General features: G+C 50.4%; 1 protein-coding gene across 3 annotated transcripts in view; it reads right to left on the bottom strand.

Annotated features, from left to right (window-relative positions):
* Positions 1-381: 381 nt before the first annotated feature.
* Positions 382-18,140, bottom strand: part of GPATCH8 (G-patch domain containing 8) — a 56,903-nt gene continuing 39,144 nt past the window's right edge. For all 3 annotated transcript variants that reach the window (XM_068996786.1, XM_068996787.1, XM_068996785.1), the window contains 3 exons: positions 16,115-16,258; positions 6,698-6,828; positions 382-6,311 (listed from right to left, as the gene is read on the bottom strand). In XM_068996786.1, the coding sequence (XP_068852887.1) occupies positions 2,486-6,311; positions 6,698-6,828; positions 16,115-16,258 (4,101 nt within the window). In that variant the 3' untranslated portion in view covers positions 382-2,485. The remainder of the gene's footprint in view (positions 6,312-6,697; positions 6,829-16,114; positions 16,259-18,140) is intronic.

Here is an 18,140-nt window from a genome sequence, read left to right as displayed (position 1 = left end):
CGGATCAGCTCTGTGCCCCGGGAGAGGAGGACACCGGACTCAGGGACAGCTGCTCCTCTTTGGGAGGTCTCATCCCCGGCTGGCAGCAGCATCTGAACCCAGCTGGAGCCCACACCAGACCCCTTCAGGGCAGTTATAATTCTCTCTTCTGTCCAATTACTTAATTTCCTGTTTCTTTCAGCACTTCCGCACCATCCCTCATCAGCCACCTCCTTCCAGGGCTACCGCCAGGGAAGGGCAGGTGAGACACCCTGGACCCCGACGACCCTGCTGGCATGCAGGGGTTTGGATTTTTTCCCTTTAACCAAACCAGGGCCTTCGGTTAGGAAAGGAGGGTCTGGTGCTCTACACAGCAGCTCCACACCACCACAAACCATCGCATCTTTTTTTCCACAAATCATTGGTTTATTAGAAAGGTTTTTTTCCCTCATTTTACAGCATATATATATATTTATATATATCTTATGTGACAAAGTTAAATACAGTCTGTTTATGCTCGTTAAGTAATGACAGGTTAATTATTTTAGCGCTATCCTGAAGTCCAAAAACAATCCCTGCCCACAGCGTGACAGGGCTGGGACACGGAGCCCTACGAAGCTCAGCTCTGACAGTAACACTGAATTGTTCGGTATTTACAGGAAATTGAGTCCCTTTTTTGTGACTGCTGTCACTCTGACCTGCTCCAATTTCTCGTTTACACAGTGAGGGAGCTCAGGGGGTTTTGAGCCTTTGACTCTGCCTGGTCTCGTGCTGCGCTCCAGGAGGGGACAGGGAAGAAGATGAGGATGGGGAAGGGGGACAAGGAAAGGGACAGGGATGTCACCGTGTCCCCCCACTGCTCTGAAATCCCTCCCTCCAGCGGTGGTGCCCCAAGGGCTGTGACAGCCACAGTGCCCGGTGAGAGGGGACAGCAGCAGCTCATCCCCTGCGCTGGGAGGGGGCAGCTCCCACGGGCAGTGGCACCTGCAGCCGGGGCCATGCTGGGAGAACAGGGAAATCCCTTATGGAGTAACTCGGGGTGTGGGATGGGAACAGTCCCAAGGCTCCCCTGCACCAGCCTCCTCCAAAGGGGAGGAAAAGGAAAGGAAAAAGGGATAAAAAGGGCTATGTGTACTCTGGGAGCAGCCCAAATTCCTGCTGCTCCCCAGGCTGCTCCAGTGCCCATTCCTATGGCAGGGAGGAACGCAGCATTACCTGCCAGAGTCACTGCTACCCCCACACCCCTCACCTTGCCCAAGTCTCACCTGTTGGTTTTTTTTTCTTCTGCAAAATTCTAAATGAGGAATTTTTTTTGTTGTTTTTACATTTTATAGTACATAAAAACTTCAAAAATACATGAGCTTGATAAAATATACATGCTTAGTTGTTCTGCATCTAGCCGAAACTATAAATTGAACCTTTACAAGTGTCTTGGGTCACCTACAGCAAACATATTTACACAGAAGCCACCAGAACAGGTACCACTAAGAACTGGCTGTAAAAAATATTATTGCGATATACTACAAATGTAACCTTTGATAGGAGCTACAAAAAGCAGCATCTTTGTTTACAGAGTTCAGTGCAATTCTTTACATAAAAAAAAAAAAAATCCTATAAATTAATAAGGAAACCATCAGTGTTACAGAGGAAAGAACACGCTTTACACCCCGGCCACGCTCCCCTGTCCTCTGTATTGCTTCAATTCCTAAAAGGATTTTCCTCCTCTCTCCCATCCCAGTGCCTCTTTCCCAACACCACAGAAGATGGAATTCAGAGTGATTTTTTCCCCCTTTCAGGAGAAGACTGATCAAAGCCCAGACTGGAATCCCAACCCCTACCCGGAGAACACCTCTCCAGTCTGGGATATCCAGGCATGGTCCTGGCGCGGGAGAACGCGGATGCAGGATGAAGAAGGATGGGAGCTCTGAGAACACACACAGAGCTCCTTCTCCTCTTTACACCAAGATCTTACTTCCACCTTTGCTGCTCACACCAAGAAAAACCCACGTGTGCAGTGACGGGGGCCAAGGAACCTCCTGCAATGCCTGAAAACTGAGGCCTCCAGCCCCTCCACAGCCGACAGCTCCCGATGTTCCATCGCCGATTACAAGCCGGATTCAATCATGCTATCTTAATTAGATGACCTCATTAAAAGGATTTTTAGAGAACCTATTAGTGTGTATGAAACTTCATTTATCATATACAAGGTGGCAGAAGGAAGATGACCAAGTGTAAGAATCCAGGGGAAAAAAGCCTTTCCAAGTGTCTCGCTGTTCCAAAGGTGAAATGATTCTTCTGGAGCGGTGCTGCTGCGTGCACGGAGGCGTCGGAGCGAGACATCCCTGGGCGTGGATACAGCCAACAGCCCAGCCCTCGAGCCTCGGCTTCTTTGGCTGCTCAAGAGTGAAAGGAATTGCTCAGGCCTCACCTGCCCACTGGCTCGACTCCAACCCCTTCCCAAAACACCAAATATTCTCCTTCCTCCGAGGTTCCTTCATTTTGTCCTTCATGTGCCATGGCTGGGGGGATGCTGCAAGTCCTGTCCTGAGAAAATGGGGTGCAGCAGGGGGTGGAGGTGCAGGGCCGTGGCAGCAGCGGCGGCCGCAGGCCTGGGAGCAAGGAGGGTCGGGTAGAGAGCATGAGGGACCGGGTGGAAGGTGAAGGGGCCCGGGTGGATGGCAGACGCCGGAATGATGTGGATGGGATGGCTGGCCAGAAACGTGGCGGGGTGCCCCGGAATAATCGAGTGGGTCAGGTGGGACAAGGAAATGGGCGTCAGGTGTGGCTGGGGGATGTGGTGGACCTGAGCGAGGGGCTGGGGGTGCGGGTGGGGGTGGATGCCGATGGCGGCGGCGGCGGCGGCAGCGTGGTGCTGCAGGATGGCGTGCTGCACCGTCGTGATGGACGTGGCTGACGCCGCCGCCGGCTGCTGGATGTGGATGGGCTGGAGCGCGGGTGCGGCCGGCGCCAGGGCGGCTGAGGCGGGGAAGGCCTTGACTTGCTTGGCCAGCAGCTGCTGCTGGATGTGCTGCTGGGCCGCCTGCTGCAGCTTGCTGTACTTCTCCATCTCCTCGGGGGTGAAGGTGATGGGCTGGCTCTCCAGAGGGGCTAGAGAGGAATCTTCTGCCCCTTCCCGATCCCCTTCCATGCTTGGCTCCCCGCTCTGAGGCACGTAGCCAGGAAAGTGCTCAACATCTGGAACTAAGGGCATCATACTGGTTTCCACTGGGACCGGCTGGTTGCCCCCATCCATAGGCTCCGGTCCGTCACCATCGCTCGGATCTGAGAGGAAGTTGTGTGGCATGACCAGATCTCCGGAGCCGAAGCACTCGGGGAGCGCCGGCGCATCCAGGGGAAGGGACGGCATCTCCACGGCAGCTTCATCACGTTTCTGCTCATCCAGAGGTTTGTCCTGAATTACCATCACCACATCTTCCAGGAGAGACTGGCCGGCCAGCTGACCCTCCTCCATGCCTTGGGAACCATCCTCAGCATCTGACAGCTCCTGCTCCTCGCCCCTCTCCAAGCCAGACTCCTCATATCTTTTCGAGTTTGGTTTCCGAATGGTTGGCAGCTTCCCAATTAAAGGGAGAACTGGTTTGTTGCCTAAGGAAGGAGGCAGTTTGGGGCCAAAGTAGCCCTGGGGAGGATCTTTGAGCTTTATGCCCACCTTGTTTGCCCCTGACAGCATCTCATCAGTGACACAGGGCTTCTTCTCAACCTTCCTGGACTGCACCTTTTCCAGGAGCAGCTTTGCAGTGACGGAGTTCCTCTCCTCAGGACTGCAGTCTCCTTCCGAGGCCCGCCCCATGCCGGAGCCGCTGCTGTTCTGGGAGAGGGAGCCAGATCCTTTCAGATCCTCTCCTTTGCCATCCTCTTTCTTCAGCAGTGACCCTTCACCTCGGCCTGTCCGGAAATAGTGGGGAGATTGGGAGCGATAGATCTTGGACCTGATGAAGTCCCTTCTGCCAGACCTTCGCTCCTCGGGGCTCTCGTGGCCCCGCGAGCCCTTCCGTGACAGGGACCTCTGCGAGTGGCTGCGGGTGCTGCGGCTGCGGTCCCGGCTGTAGCTGCGGCTGCGCTTCCAGCTCCGGCCCGTCACGCTGCGGCTCCTCCTCTTGCTGTGACTGCGGCTGCAGCTGCTGCTGTGGCTCCTGCCCCGGCTCCTCGATCTCGACCTGCCTCGAGGGTGGGTTCGGCTCCTGCTCCGGCTCCTGGACCTGCTCCTGCTCGAGCTGTAGTCATCTTCCGAGGAGGAGTATTTGCGCCGCTTCGAGCGGTGGTTTGAGCTGTTGTAGTCGGAGTCATCCTCCGAGTCCTGGGAGCGCTTGGAGTGGCAGCGGGAGCGGTCGCTGTAGTCGCTGTAGCTGTCTTCCGAGTAGCTCCTGCGGCGGCTGTAGCGGCTGTGCTCCGAGGACGCGTCCGAGCTGCTGGAGTAGGACCTGTGCGAGGAGTGCCTGTGGCCCGAGCGGGAGCGGCTGCGCGAGTGCTCGCTGCCCGAGTCGTAGTCGTCGCTGTACTGCGACGGGGACTTCTGGCGGCAGTGCTTGCCAGGGGAGCCCTCGTCGCTGTCGTAGTCGCCGCTGCTCTGCCGGCTCCGGCGGCCGCTCCGGGCTTGGGACAGAGCCGGGCAGCGCTTCCTCGCACCAGGCACCTGTTGAAGCTCAGCCTTGTGTTTTTTGCTGCCATGCTCTTGGCAGGAGTTACCTCCATCCTCTTTTTTACCGCTGCTCCCCTCCTCAGCAGACAGGGATTTCCTCTGGAACTCCTGGGAGCATCGCTTTTTCTTCTGGAAATGGCTGCAGTCTTCGGAGAGTTCAGATTTCAGTGCCCGGTCTGACTCTGTTGAAAGGGAGGATTTACCTTTTTTGTGCCTGTGCCTTTTCCGTTTCTTGGGTTTCTCTTCCCCCAGCTCAGCTTTCCGGGCCTTCTCCTCAGCTTCCTCCTTGTGTTTGCGTTTGTGTCTGCTGGACTTTTTGTGCTTCTTTTTCTTTTTGTGTTTATGGGACCTTCCAGATTTACTCTTACCTGTTACGCTCTTACTGCTGTCCTCCCCCTCTCCCTTACCGACACCTCCCAGACCGGACTCCTGCTTGCCCTGGGATTTGTTCTCCATTTTTTGAGCAGAACTGTTCCCTACACTTTCAGCCTCCTTGGCTTTGCTCACCTCACCAGGTTCTGTGCTCTGAGTGTTGTCTTTACAAAGCCCTCCTGGATCCTTGGATTTCTCTGCCCCTTTCCCTTTTGCATCCTTGTTCCGGGAGAGCTTGAAGTCGAAGTACAGGGGGTTGCAGCTGTAGGACACAGAGGGCTCAGCTTTGGTGAAGATAAGCAGCTCTGAAGGCCACTGCAGCGTCGTGCTTTCATCCTTACTCAGAACAGGGAAAAAAGGTCCTGTGGGGTGCTTTGGTCCTTCAGAGCCATCTCTGCAGCCCAAGGCAGGAGGAGGAGCTTCTTTAGCAGTGTCTGGCTCGGGGGGGTTGCTCTCTGGAAGGTGTTTGCTCTCCTGCGTATTTTCATTCTCTGGGATGTCTTTTCGTTCCGTTTTGCCCTGCTGAGCTGCACTTTCAGTAGTACTTTGCTCCTTCTGCTGCCCCGTGCTCTCAGCAGCCTTTTCCGTGTGCTTGCCTGGTTTGGGTTTGGGGGAACTCCCCTTTTTCACTTCGTGCGCGTTTTTTTTGTTCACATTTTCAGCTTCTGTTTGCTCAGTAGCCTTCATGAAAAGCAGGAATTGAAAGTTGGGCTTTACTTTACAGTGGGCTGGGGGGATGTAGTGGTAATATTCGGGCTCCACGGCCATTGGTCCATCTTCTCGCCTCATCTTCTTCAGTTTGGATAAGGTGCTTGCCAGAGCCCCGCTGTCCTTGTCGTGCTGGTCATCGTCCTCTGCCTTGCCATCAGAATTATTGGTGCCTTCACCCTCCCCGGATTTCTGCAGGCTGCCAGCCTCTGAGGAGCCCCTCTCATCACCTTTTGCCCCATCTGCAGAACTGGACTCCTCCCCGTGGTCCTTGAAAACAGAAGCAATGGTCTCCAGCTTCACTGGGGTCTTCTTGGCGAAGGAAAAGGACACCCCGATCTTCTGCAGCGGAGCTCCCAGAGAGCTCTTAATGCCGAAGCTGATGGCCTGTGCCCCCTGGGCGGGCGTCTGGCCTGGCATCACAGTGCCTTGTCCAGTGTTCAGGAAGCCTCTGTCCGTGGTCATCTCCGTGGCCTGGCCAGAGCTGGTCTGGATGAAGGAGCCGCTGTTGGCTGCGGAATCGTCGTCGTCTCCACCTTCCTCGTCCACAGCCACCGTGGTGGTCCTGAACATGGGCCCACTTCCAGGAGCACTGTGGAACAGGGAGAGAGAGAACACAGCTGACTGGTGTCCCTGTCCCTCTGAAGGAGGATCCAGCCCTCAGCTGAGACAATCTCACACAGTTCAAGTGGTCTTATACCCAGACACGTGCATTAAAGTATCATTATACAGCCACTCAAAGTTTTTAATAATATTAAATTCCTGAAGAAAATGTATTGCTGGATAAAGAAATTTGGGGATGCACTCTGCATGATCGGTTTAGTGAATTTGCTCCTACCAAAACCACAGCATGAGCCCCAAACACCAGTGTGAAGCTTTGCCCTCAAAACCTGTGCAGTATCCCAGAGCAGGAATGCCAGCCCAGCCCAGGGCTGCAGCCCCTGGGCTCCAGGGGTGCTGGGGACCACCCAGACTCACCACTCAGGCTGCCTCCTCTGCTCAGCCAGCTCATGTAGGCGCCGCAGGGCTTTCTCCTGCTTCCTCTCATCTTTCCGGGATCTCGATGAGACATTGCGAGCAAATTCCCTTTGCTTGAGATCTTTCAACCTCTGAGGCAAAAGAAAGCAGGGATGGATCAGATCAAAGCTGTTTGTGGTTTATCCAAGAGCAGCTCTTTGCTGTAGCACTGGAAACTGCAGTGTCAAGCCCCTCCCCAGGGACATTTATTGAGCCAGGATGGAGCAACAGCATCTTAGCTCAACAAACCCCATGGAGCACATTGCCATCCTCCCAGCAGCTGAAGGAAAAGACAACTGGTGGTCACTTTTGGCTATGACTTCAAGTTCTGTGTATACCCCTTTCCAATCAACATTACTGATTTTCTTTTGCATGGACAACAAAGCTGATTTCGAAGCAACAAGCAAATTCTGGAAGGAAAAGGGGAAAAGAAGAAGGATTGTTTACTTTGCTGCTCTTGCAGGGTGCAGATGTACTTGACAAACAGTGCATGACACAAGTCAAGAGCACGGGCCAAAGGACAGGAGGGATTATCTGGTTGATAGCCAGAGGTACCCAGGAATGACATCTGACAAAAGCAATGTACCATTACATTGGAGAAGGAGCCAAAAATCCCATGCAAATGATTTCATGAGCAAATCCAGAATACAACATACACCACAACCAGTTACTTGTTTTCCTGACAGTAGTTCTGAGGGTCTCTAAGAAACAAACTGCTCTAAAGGCAGGAGGGACCCTTGGGGTTGAATACTTTGGGGGGCAGAAGCACCAAGTTCCCCAGAATCTTATCAAGAGGGAGAAAACCCAATCCCAAGGAATTTCAAACATCCTAACATCACTGAGGAAGTCTAGGTAGCCAATTCTAATAGAAAATAAACATCCAAGACTTCAGAACATTTTGGAAAGTCCTTGTCTCAGAGCACTAGGAGAAGAGGCTGCTGGTTTTCCTTGGAATATATGTGGATATTCACAACATCTTTTTAGAGTGCTCTACAGAAGTTTAAACCAGAAAGCAACAAAGACAGACCTCTACCATCCTAAAGGGACTCATTGTTCTTTTTTAGTGCACAATTCAAAACCCTTTCAAAGGGCCCAGTTCCAGAACGCATCCTGTACTCAGCTTTTGGAAAAAGTTTCATGTTTTTCAGGCATTTCGTGAAGGGCCTGAGAGACTAACGGGACTCAGAGCAGGAGTCACTTTGGAACAATTCTTGTACAGGATGTACAAATCACTGGTGAATTCTAAATACTTCTGGCTGGCTGACTCTGCCTCTTTCCTGGAGCACAGTCAGACTGCCACACACAGAAACAGTGGATCTGGAAACCAACCCAAAGCTCAAATTAGAGGAATTAAGCTGGCCCAATGTAAAGAGAACATTGCTTTGTGAAAAAGGGGGAGATTGGACAAGACAGAGGATTCTCTTACCTAATTGTATTTACTAAATGTGGTTGATTGTTACCAAAATCAGAGGGGAGGACACACAAAAAAGACAACTACAGACACCAGTAGAAAGAAACTCACTCTTGTGATCTGGACTCCCAAATTAGAAGGGTTTGCTTTCAATACATCAGCTGAAAACGTCACATCACAAAGAAAAAAAGAAAGTAAAAATATAACAAGAGTGGAAGAGAGAAAAAAAAAAAACCAAGCAAGCATTACTAGAGAGCTGTGGGGGAGTGTGGCAGCTATTCTACAGAGCGGGAGCGGAGCCAGCGGAGCCACGGGACCGAGCTGGGGGCTGGAGCAGGGGGACACACACAGACACGCACGGACACAGCAATGATCCCACCTGGAACAGCAGAGCTACTTTCACCAGGACAAGTAAAGGGCTCAAGGGTTTTGTGGTGTATGTTAAATGTTGAAGAGTAAATTTTTTTCCAAGAGGAAGGAAAAAAAAATAAAATAGATGGATGGAGCAATGCTATCAGCTTTTTCATGCTGATTTCGAAAGCGTGTCTGAAATGCTCCAGGAAGTTACAGCCACCAACAGCTGACAAAACTATTTAATGGGGGCTGATGCCAAGTCTCGAGATCACTCATCCATTTGGAAAAAAGCATGACCCAGCTATTTACACCAGACATGAACTGTGACCTTTTCCTCTCCAGAGGAAGGTGCAATGGTGCACTCAGAGCCCCTTGTGCCCCCAGGCATGGTCCTGATCACCCCGGGACACAAACTGGGCTCAGAGCTCTTAGGAACAATGCAGCTGCCCCCAAGCTCTCCTGCCTCCATTACGTGGCAATTTGAATGCTGGCAATTTGAAAGCAGACAGAATTAAACGCCCATTATTAAATGCTGACCTTTGTGTGTCTCTGCTCCCCCAAACCTCCCACTCTCAACACTTCCAATTTAGAGGTGTGAAGCAAATGAACTACCCCAAAGCACTCCAGAATACGCACCACAGCAACTCCCAGATGCACCCAAACCTGGGCCCTTTAGGATGACAAACCACTGTCCCTGGTTGTCAAGACTGCTGAGAATTTGGTACTTCCAAAACTGGGGAAGAATTGGTCTGGTTTTACAAAGGACCAAGAGATCTCAAGGCTGAGTTTCTTTTTGTCACATAGGAGTCAGGAGGAAAAAGGGTCTTGCTGGGGAAGTACAGGACAGAAAAGCTCCACAAATGCACCATGCCAGCTCCTCGGGAATGTAAAATACTGAACAGAACATGGCTCAGCTTCTTAGACTGACCTAAACCAACACACCTTTCACCAGAAACTACTCCAAGTCTGCAAGAGACCTGGCTGGACCGCATTATCTTCCCTAAATGCATCCTGGGGTAGGGAAAGGGGGAAAACAGGAGCCCACACTGCTCATCTGTAAGAACAACCTGCTGCAGGAATGAAAAATACCCAGAACTTTTCAAAATAACCTCTAACTCTGCCCTCACTTATTGTTTCAAATATGTCACTGAATCCAGTGATTCATCCCCTCAAAGAGTGGATAACCAGTTCACTACAGCCACACCCACCCTGCTCCCCAGTCCTGACTGGGAGGAAGCAATCCAAAGCTTGAAGTGCAAGTTCACAGGGTGAAGGGAGCATGTGCAGCACTGAGATGCTGCTCACACACTCCAGGTCTCAGCCTGCCCAGGAAATCATTTGAACTAAACATATATTTAAGCTCAGTTTACACTAAAGAAATTTCCATCTAATCCTGAGGAGAGTGTTTGTTATTCTAATCCCCCAGAATCTCTAAATGACTTTTTGGACTGCACCATACGTGTGGGTGTGAGCGAGGCTGGATGGGCACAGAACTGCCCTTTCCCCAGCACCACGGAGAAATTCCAGCAAGGATTTAACACAGCCACTCAACCATCCTCAGGGAGCTTCTCCCCTCTAAAAGGAGCCCTGAGAACTTGTACTTTTGGGGTGAATCCTCCCTTTTTAATTCTTCCCACTGTGCTTAGCAAGACAATGATTTTTTCAACAGGATTAGAACTACCAAACCTGTATGAAATCAAACACATGCTTCATGCTACCACAGGATTTCAAAATTAAGGGGCATTTTTCTCCCCCATGGGCAGTGTGTTTTCTGAGGAAGCAGCAGTTTATCTAAGCAGCAACGTCTTTCCAGACTGGAGGATCACGGGGACCATAAAGCCAAGGAATATTCTGCTGGTTTATTACTTCAGCTGCCAAAAGGGCCACGCTGCAGTGACCAGCAGTGACACAAATCACCAGCACTTACATAAAATTTCTCCAGATTTCCACATGCTGTAGGCAATGCTTTGCTACCTCCAGCCTTCCTGGGGTTTATTAATAGCCACCACCCCCCTCAGCTTTGGAACAAAGAATTGTATTTTAAGTTTCCAGCCTTGTTTCTAACAAAATTCTGAACTCGTCTCCACATTTCCCCAGGAGTGCAAGTCGAGCTCCTGAAGAGCAGGTGTGGTATCAAATCTGCAGCTACCTCTGGATTCCAGCACAAAGAGGCCAGAGTGCTGGATTATCTCCCAGTCCCTGCATGGCTCAGGAGGGGCCAAAGTGGCAACCACCACCAGTACCTTCCAATTCTCACAAATCACCTTAAACCCGCTGCGCTACAGCACCGCTGAAAAGCTCCTGAGAGCCCATCCCAGGCACAGCAAAGTGGGGAAATCAAGGAGGGTGAATCAGGAACTCATGCAACAGGAAAACCACTGGATCATCGTGGAATGTCCAAAGTAGGAAGGAACCCCCAAGGATCATCCAGCCCAACTCCTGGCCCTGCACGGACACCCCAACAATCCCACACGGTGCCTGGGAGCATTGTCCAAACGCTCCTGGAGCTCTGGCAGCCTTGGGGCCATGAAAAAACTCAGCACACACCAGATTCTGCTGATGAGATGGCACCAGCTAAGACCTCCCCAGTACCCAGCTGGGCTGCAGAGCTTTACAGGCTCAGGAGCAGCAGTAAATGGATTTTCTCCGTTTAAGGTGAAAAAGCCACACAGCATCACTGAACTGAGGCCCACTGAGAGACATTCTTTGCCTAGAAGTGCAGAGCAGAAAGAGCCCCTGTTATTCTCACAAGACAAAAGCACTGTCACACCGTGTCACCAGACCTGAAGATGTGAGACTTTCATGCCAAACCTCATATTGAGATGGGTCAGAGCAGATCCATCTCTGGGGCTCGAGACAGGAGGCAGCTCCCATGACATCAGAGCCCCCTCCTCCCCTGCCATTGTTCTCATGTCTCTCTTCCAACCCACATAAAATAAAATAATAATCATGTACTTTTCATTCTGTGCCAGCAGATTTCTGGCTTTTTGAACTTTTGATGTCTGCTGGATTCTTTGCCCCAAAAGCTTCTGGGAGTGAACAACACCATTAAACACAAGCTCAAAGGAAGGCAACCTTGATCGTTTTATTGAAGTGAGAACACAAGCCTGGCTTATCTTTGGTCATCAACATTCTTTGCACGCTCATAAATGAAGTGAAAAGAACAGAGGGGAAATGGCTTGCAAATGCTGTTTTATTTCATCTTAATTTCCTCCCTGGAAGGAATCAATATTTTTCTTAGCTGGGTTAAGAAAAATATAGAATGGGTTGGGTTGGAAGGGACCTTAAAGCCCACCCAGTGCCACCCCCTGCTATGGCAGGGACACCTCCCACTGTCCTGGGTGCTCCAAGCCCCGTCCAGCCTGGCCTGGGACAGTGCCAGGGATCCAGGGGCAGCCACAGCTTCTCTGGGCATTCTCTGTGCCAGGGCCTCCCCACCCTCACTGGATAGAATTTCCTCATCATGTCTAATCCAAACCTACTCCCTTTTTAGTTAAATCCATTCCCCTTTGTTTATCACTCCATGCCCTTGCCCAAAGTCCCATCTCAGTTCTCTTGTAGCCCCTTTATTGTTTTCTGAGGGTAAAGCATCTCTGGAGTAGAAGAACCTCCCATGTAACACCAAGTACCTCAGAGATTCCCTCCTCAGTCTTCTCCATTCAAGCTGTGCTTGGAGGCCCAAAGTTTTGGAAATCCCAAGTCTCCCCGAAACATAAAGTTCAGGGTTTGCATTCAGAGTATTCCTCAACCCCAGCAGTGACTGTTTTGGTAATTTTATTGTGCTTGAACAGATCCCTCCCCCTCGGGCAGGAGAAGCAAAGATGCAGCTAATTAGGGCACAAAGAGAACTGTTCATCTATACTTTCAGTTCTTAGTTCCACCCTTTTTCCCAAAGAACTTCTTTATGGAATACATTCCCTTTGTCCTTTTACAAAGAGAATCTACGAAGAATTAATCACCTGCACCTCCCAAACACCACACACTTAGGGGAAAAAAACAGCTACATAAAAGCCTACATTTCAATGCTGGTTTGTGTTCTCCCAGGGAACCTGGCACAGGTTCACTCAGGAACGCATTTGTTTTTCACAGAGAATGCAGAAGGGGAATGTTTTCATTCTGTTGGGTCACTGACTCAGTAAACAGCTCGAGCCCTCAGCAGGCACACGAGCAGAAGGTGATGGTGTGAGATTCTCCAAGCTCTTGGATTGTTAAAAACCCCCCAAAGTAAAAGCTGACTGTAAATGCTACATAACTGACACACAAGGTAATTCCAACCATAACAACTCCTGCAGGCTGTTCCAGTGCTGGGCCCTGCACATCCAGGTTTATCTGATATGAATACACAGACTGGGCACAACCCAGATAAGGGGCTCACACTCATCTTCACACAAATCTAACACGGGGTTTTTATCTTGATGTCAAAATCCCAAACCAAATAAAGAGCCCTCACAGGTGTAATGCCTTAAGGACACATTCCCACTGAGGCCAGAGTGTTCTAGGACTGTGGGTGCTCCCAAGGATCAGGATGCTGTGGATCTGCAGGAAAGCAGCACAAAAATCACAGAATCACAGACTGGTTTGGCTTGGAAAAGATCTTAAAGATCACCTTGTTCCACCCCCTGCCATGGGCAGGGACACCCTGCACTATCCCAGGTTGCTCCAAGCCCCACCCAACCTGGCCCTGAACCCTCCCAGGGATACACACTGGGTCCATCCCCACTACCCAAGCTCCTTGTTAGCTGCAGAAGTTTTCTTTCTACATTTGCCACCTTTTGTCTGTTAATTATTACTTATTATTACTCTGTTGACTATCAGGACTAGGCACCATCACAAGTGGGGCCCTTCATAACCTAGCAGGCCTTCAAGATCAAAATCCTACAGCTAAAAAAAAACCACCACTAAAGACACCAGCAGCTGTACAAGGAGTTATGAGATCCAGCCTTTTGCAGTTGCTCCCTGAAGGGTGTGTGAGAGAACTGAGCTTATTGTCCCTCCTGCAGGGCCACCTGCACCCACTCCAGCTGCTTTCAGCCCTCTGAGAAGGACAGGCCATGTGCTGACCAGAGGGCGACCGGTCCTTAAAACAGCTGCACTTCTCATCTCAAGTACCAACCTAATTAAAAACAGCTCCAGAACAACACTGCACACCTCCAACATGATGGGTAAAACAGAGTGACTGGAACAGGCCAACGGTTTGGGAGAATAAATGGAAGGTTCTTTTCCCAGATAAGGAAATGCTGCCTTTTGGAGAGAAACTTGGTGTTGAGGTTGATTGAGACATAGTCAAATGCTCTGTGAAACCAGGACAGGCAGGAAATAAAGAGAATAAACCTCCCCTTTAATTGTTTGGTGTTGACACAATTTTGGTGGGTCCAAAATTTATCCGGTTGGGATCAATACACTTACCTATCATCCCTGTTGGGCAATAATCCTGAGTTCCTTCCTGGAATACAAGACAGTGTCTTTATAACTCGGGAGTGGAAAGGGATCTGAGGATGGAACATCTATTTACAGGGACAGCCTAATGCTCGCTGAGCCACAGAGGGATAAGCAAACACTTCAGCGTCAGGGGGATGTGGAACTAAAAATACTTAAAAGCAAAAATGCTGTGGAAACTGAGCCAAGAAAAAGGCAAAACCGAGCTCTGTTGCCTCAAAAATTACCACTGAGACAACAAAATATTGCAGATAATGTATACCAAGCTGGGTTGCTGTAACTAAGATACTGTAGTGGCCTTTCTTTCCAAGAAAGCCAACTGATGGCCTACTTTTAGGAGAAGTTCATGTTTTTCCTCAAAAACTTTAGGCTCACCTTTCTGCAACCTCGCCTTCTTGTCCAAAGAGACAAACTATAAAACATCAACGTGCAACATATCAAAAGCAGAGCTTTTTTTTTAACTTCTTTAAAATTTAGCCTGGACTGCTCAAAATGAGGCTCCCTTGAGCAGAAGGGAGCAGAGCAGTGAGATAATGTTACTTATGCAAATTCACCTTCATTCTGTCTCGGGGGTTTCAAGTTCACTCCCTGTACGCTGACCCAGCGGGGTCACACACATTTCAGCCCGACAAAGCTGGACAAGCAATTTTTTTCCCTAAGCAAAGCATGATTGCTTCTTTGTTTAAATCCCTCTAACTAGAAATTAATGCTGGGTGATGCAGCCAGAGTTTGGAGGTTCATTTTCTCCAAAGCCTGCCTGAAGTGACTGCAATGGATGGAATTATCCAAGAACGTAATTCCTCTCAAAATAATCAGCAGTACCAAGCAACCTCCAAATTCTTTCTCCTGATGAGATGACCCCACCCTGTGTATGCACAAGACATTTTTCTCTCAGGCCACTCCTGCTGATGACTCCTTTTATTGCTTTCCACAGGTTGGTTTCCTCCTCCACAGCATCTCCAGCTGCTGGAAGAGCTCTGAGCCTGGCCAGCCTCACGTCAGTGCCCCATTAGTCACCGAGGGTTGGAGCAGGAGTTCACGGAATCCCACGGCATCAGCACACCAAGAATGTGACACAAACAGGTCCTTCCACCTCCCAGATAAATGCAGGTCACTGCACTCGGGTTTCAGCCAAGCTGATGGAAACCTTCCAAGGAAGTTCTCTGCTCTCAGGTGTCACGACTGAGCTTGGCCAAAACCACCCCTCTGCCCAACAACCAAGGGAATAAATGAATTTCTGCTCTTCAGTCTACCAAACCACTCTTCTTTACAGAGCCCAACTGCCCTGCCATGAGAACTCCTGGCAAAACTCCCTTAGTTCGAAGCAGAGTCTCTGTCATATCCTACACTTAATACACACACACACACAAAAATCATAACTCTTCTTGTTTTTAAGCTATTTTGTTCACTGCTATTTTGCAAGCTCTACAGCACATCCTCCCTCGAGTTACCAGCATTTTGATGATTGTGTTGTTAGAATTTATGACTAGGAACATCAAACCCCTCCTCTGAGCCCTTTCAGCCCTGGAGGAGCCCAACACTGCTATCTGCTGTGCAGTTACATCTCATTTAGCAGCTTAAATGGTCAAACAGATCAGGCTAACACGTGAACTTCCATTATTTACTGTGCAGCATGAAGCACCCTGCAGACACTACAGTACATCCCCACCTTGGGAAAAAAGCCAGCTCCACAGAGACTCTGAATCCACCTTCTCCCAAGAATTACAGAATTTGGGAAGTGCTCCTTTCTTCTGATTCCTTTGACACAGTCCATTATTTCCTAGTCTGTTTTCAGTAACTCAACAGAACACAGACTCAGGTACTAAAATGTTCATGTGGGGAATCATCACTCCTCAAAGCTGTACTAAACTAAAGCAAGCTGGGAGCCATCCACATCCATGTGCACTCTCCCCAGTTTAACACCAGCACATTCCTGCCTGTGGGTCTTTCAGAATTGGGGCTCCTTGATGCCAACCATGGAGCGGGGTTTGGGGTTTTTGTGTTGCTTTGTGTTTTTAAATGGATGATGGGTATAAAAATCTTATCCAGCTACATAAAACCTATTCCTGGACCAGCGAGGAAAACAGATACACCAGGGAAACTCCAAGTATTAACCACAAACAAAACCACGACGATGAACATCAAAATGATGAACTGTGCTGTCAACACTTGGTTACCTGCTTGTGAGCATGGTCGTAAGAGTTGATGTGGTTGTCAAACTCTTGGTGCTTCTGATACTGCTTGTCACAGAGTTCACAGTAGAAGTTTGCTCTGAGGTCTTCCAAAGCCTTGGCAATGGCCTTTTCTTTATCAACATAATCCTGGGAAATCAACAAAAAAATGTTTCTGTTAAGTGTCCTGTAGAACAGGCTGGAAGATGATGAGTTAGTACTGTAAGGAAAAATGCGCTAAGAAAAACTTGGTGTACATTGATTGTATTTATTACAGGATCACTGAGGTTGGAAAAGACTTCCAAGATCATCGGGTCCAACCTGTGCCCGATGCCCACCTTGTCCCCAGCCCAGAGCACTCAGTGCCATGCCCAGGCCTTCCTTGGACACCAAACCTCCCTGGGCAGCCCCTGCCAAGGCCTGAGCACCCTTTCCATGGGGAAATTCCTGCTGATGTTCAGGAGCCTCCCCTGGCCCAGCCTGAGGCCGTTCCCTCTCCTCCTGTCCCTGTTCCCTGCGAGCAGAGCCCGACCCCCCCTGGCTGACCCCTCGTGTCAGGGAGTTGTGCAGAGCCACAAGGTCCCCCCTGAGCCTCCTTTGCTCCAGCCTGAGCCCCTTTCCAGCTCCCTCAGCCTCTCCTGGGGCTCCAGCCCCTTCCCAGCTCCTTTCCCTGCCATGGACACGCTCCAGCCCCTCAACGTCCTTCCTGTCATGAGGTGCCCAGAACTGGACAAAGCACCTGAGGTCCCTCAGCAGTGCCAGCTCAGGGGACAGGCACTGCCCTGGTCCTGCTGCCACCCCAGTCCTGGGACAGCCCCGGTGCCACTGGCTTCTTGCACACCTGGAAACAGCTGGGCTCATGTCCAGCCACTGCTAACCAGCACCTCCAGGTCCTTTTCCAGCTTTCCAGTCACTTTGCCCCCACCTGGAACATCCCATGGGGTTGCTGTGACCCAAATGCAGGTCCCAGCACTTGGCCTTACTGAACCCAGCTTACTGAGCTGAGCAGCCTTTGCAAATTCACAGGTGGGATTCCAGAATTTCACAGTGCTACAGACCTTGACTGTTTTTTACCCAGAATCACAGAATATTCTGAGTTGGAGGGGACCCACAGGTACTGAACATCCCCTGGTCACAGCAGAGGTATCACTAAAAGGAGACTGCTTAAAACAAGGCCTTCAGTGCTGATGGGGGAAGGCAGCTCTGGCTCACGCAGCCTCCTGGATTGTCTGTGCTCCAAGGAGAGGTTCAAAGCCTTGAGCTAACTCAGAGACACACCAGCATCAAATCCAGGAGGATCCCTGCCTTTGGAACAGAACCTTACGACTCTGAAGCTGACACTGCTCCATTCTGAGTGCTAAGTGATGTCTGCTTGATCTTGGTTTGGCTGCCTGAGTTCAGGAGGGAGGAACATGGCTCCGGCTGGGAATCACCGCTCAGAGCCCACCGAGCCCAATCCACTCCAGTGAAACATTCCCAGGAGCAAAACTGTCCTTCAGGCTGGGCACAGCACAGTGACCACGCTGGCACTGGGCACAGGGGGCTGCATTTAATGGACTGGGGAGGGGCACAGCCTTGGGGTGCTGAGGATCTTTTCCATTCTATAACTGAACATTTGCACAGGTGGAAAACCAAACCTGCAGGCACAGATGAGGTGTCTCACCTGGCAACAGCGACATCCTTCCCTCTTTTGCTACAGGTCTGGAATATGCACCAAGCTCTGGGACTGGGGAAATCCCAGACCCTCAGGTGGCTGTACTGGCCGGAAATCCAGATGTGGAAGGAGCCTGTGCTGTCCCCAGGGCTGCTGCACATCTGGGGGGCTCTGAAATGCACCTGATGCCAGAGCACAGGAACCTCAGGGCTGAGCAGCTGCTCCCTCTTGCTGGGCTGTATCAATTACAACCCCACCAGCAGAATTAATAAAACATCACCACTCTTCACGAGCGCTCTGGGGGAGGTTTACCCTGAGGAGGTGGAAGCTTTTACTCAAAATCAGCTACAAATGCTGCATCACAAAGCCCACTGTATT

The sequence above is a fragment of the Aphelocoma coerulescens genome, chromosome 27, assembly GCF_041296385.1.
Source record: "Aphelocoma coerulescens isolate FSJ_1873_10779 chromosome 27, UR_Acoe_1.0, whole genome shotgun sequence".
Lineage (NCBI taxonomy): Eukaryota > Metazoa > Chordata > Aves > Passeriformes > Corvidae > Aphelocoma > Aphelocoma coerulescens.
The sequence above is the reverse complement of the archived record's forward strand: the minus strand, read 5'-3'. Positions and strand labels throughout refer to the sequence as shown.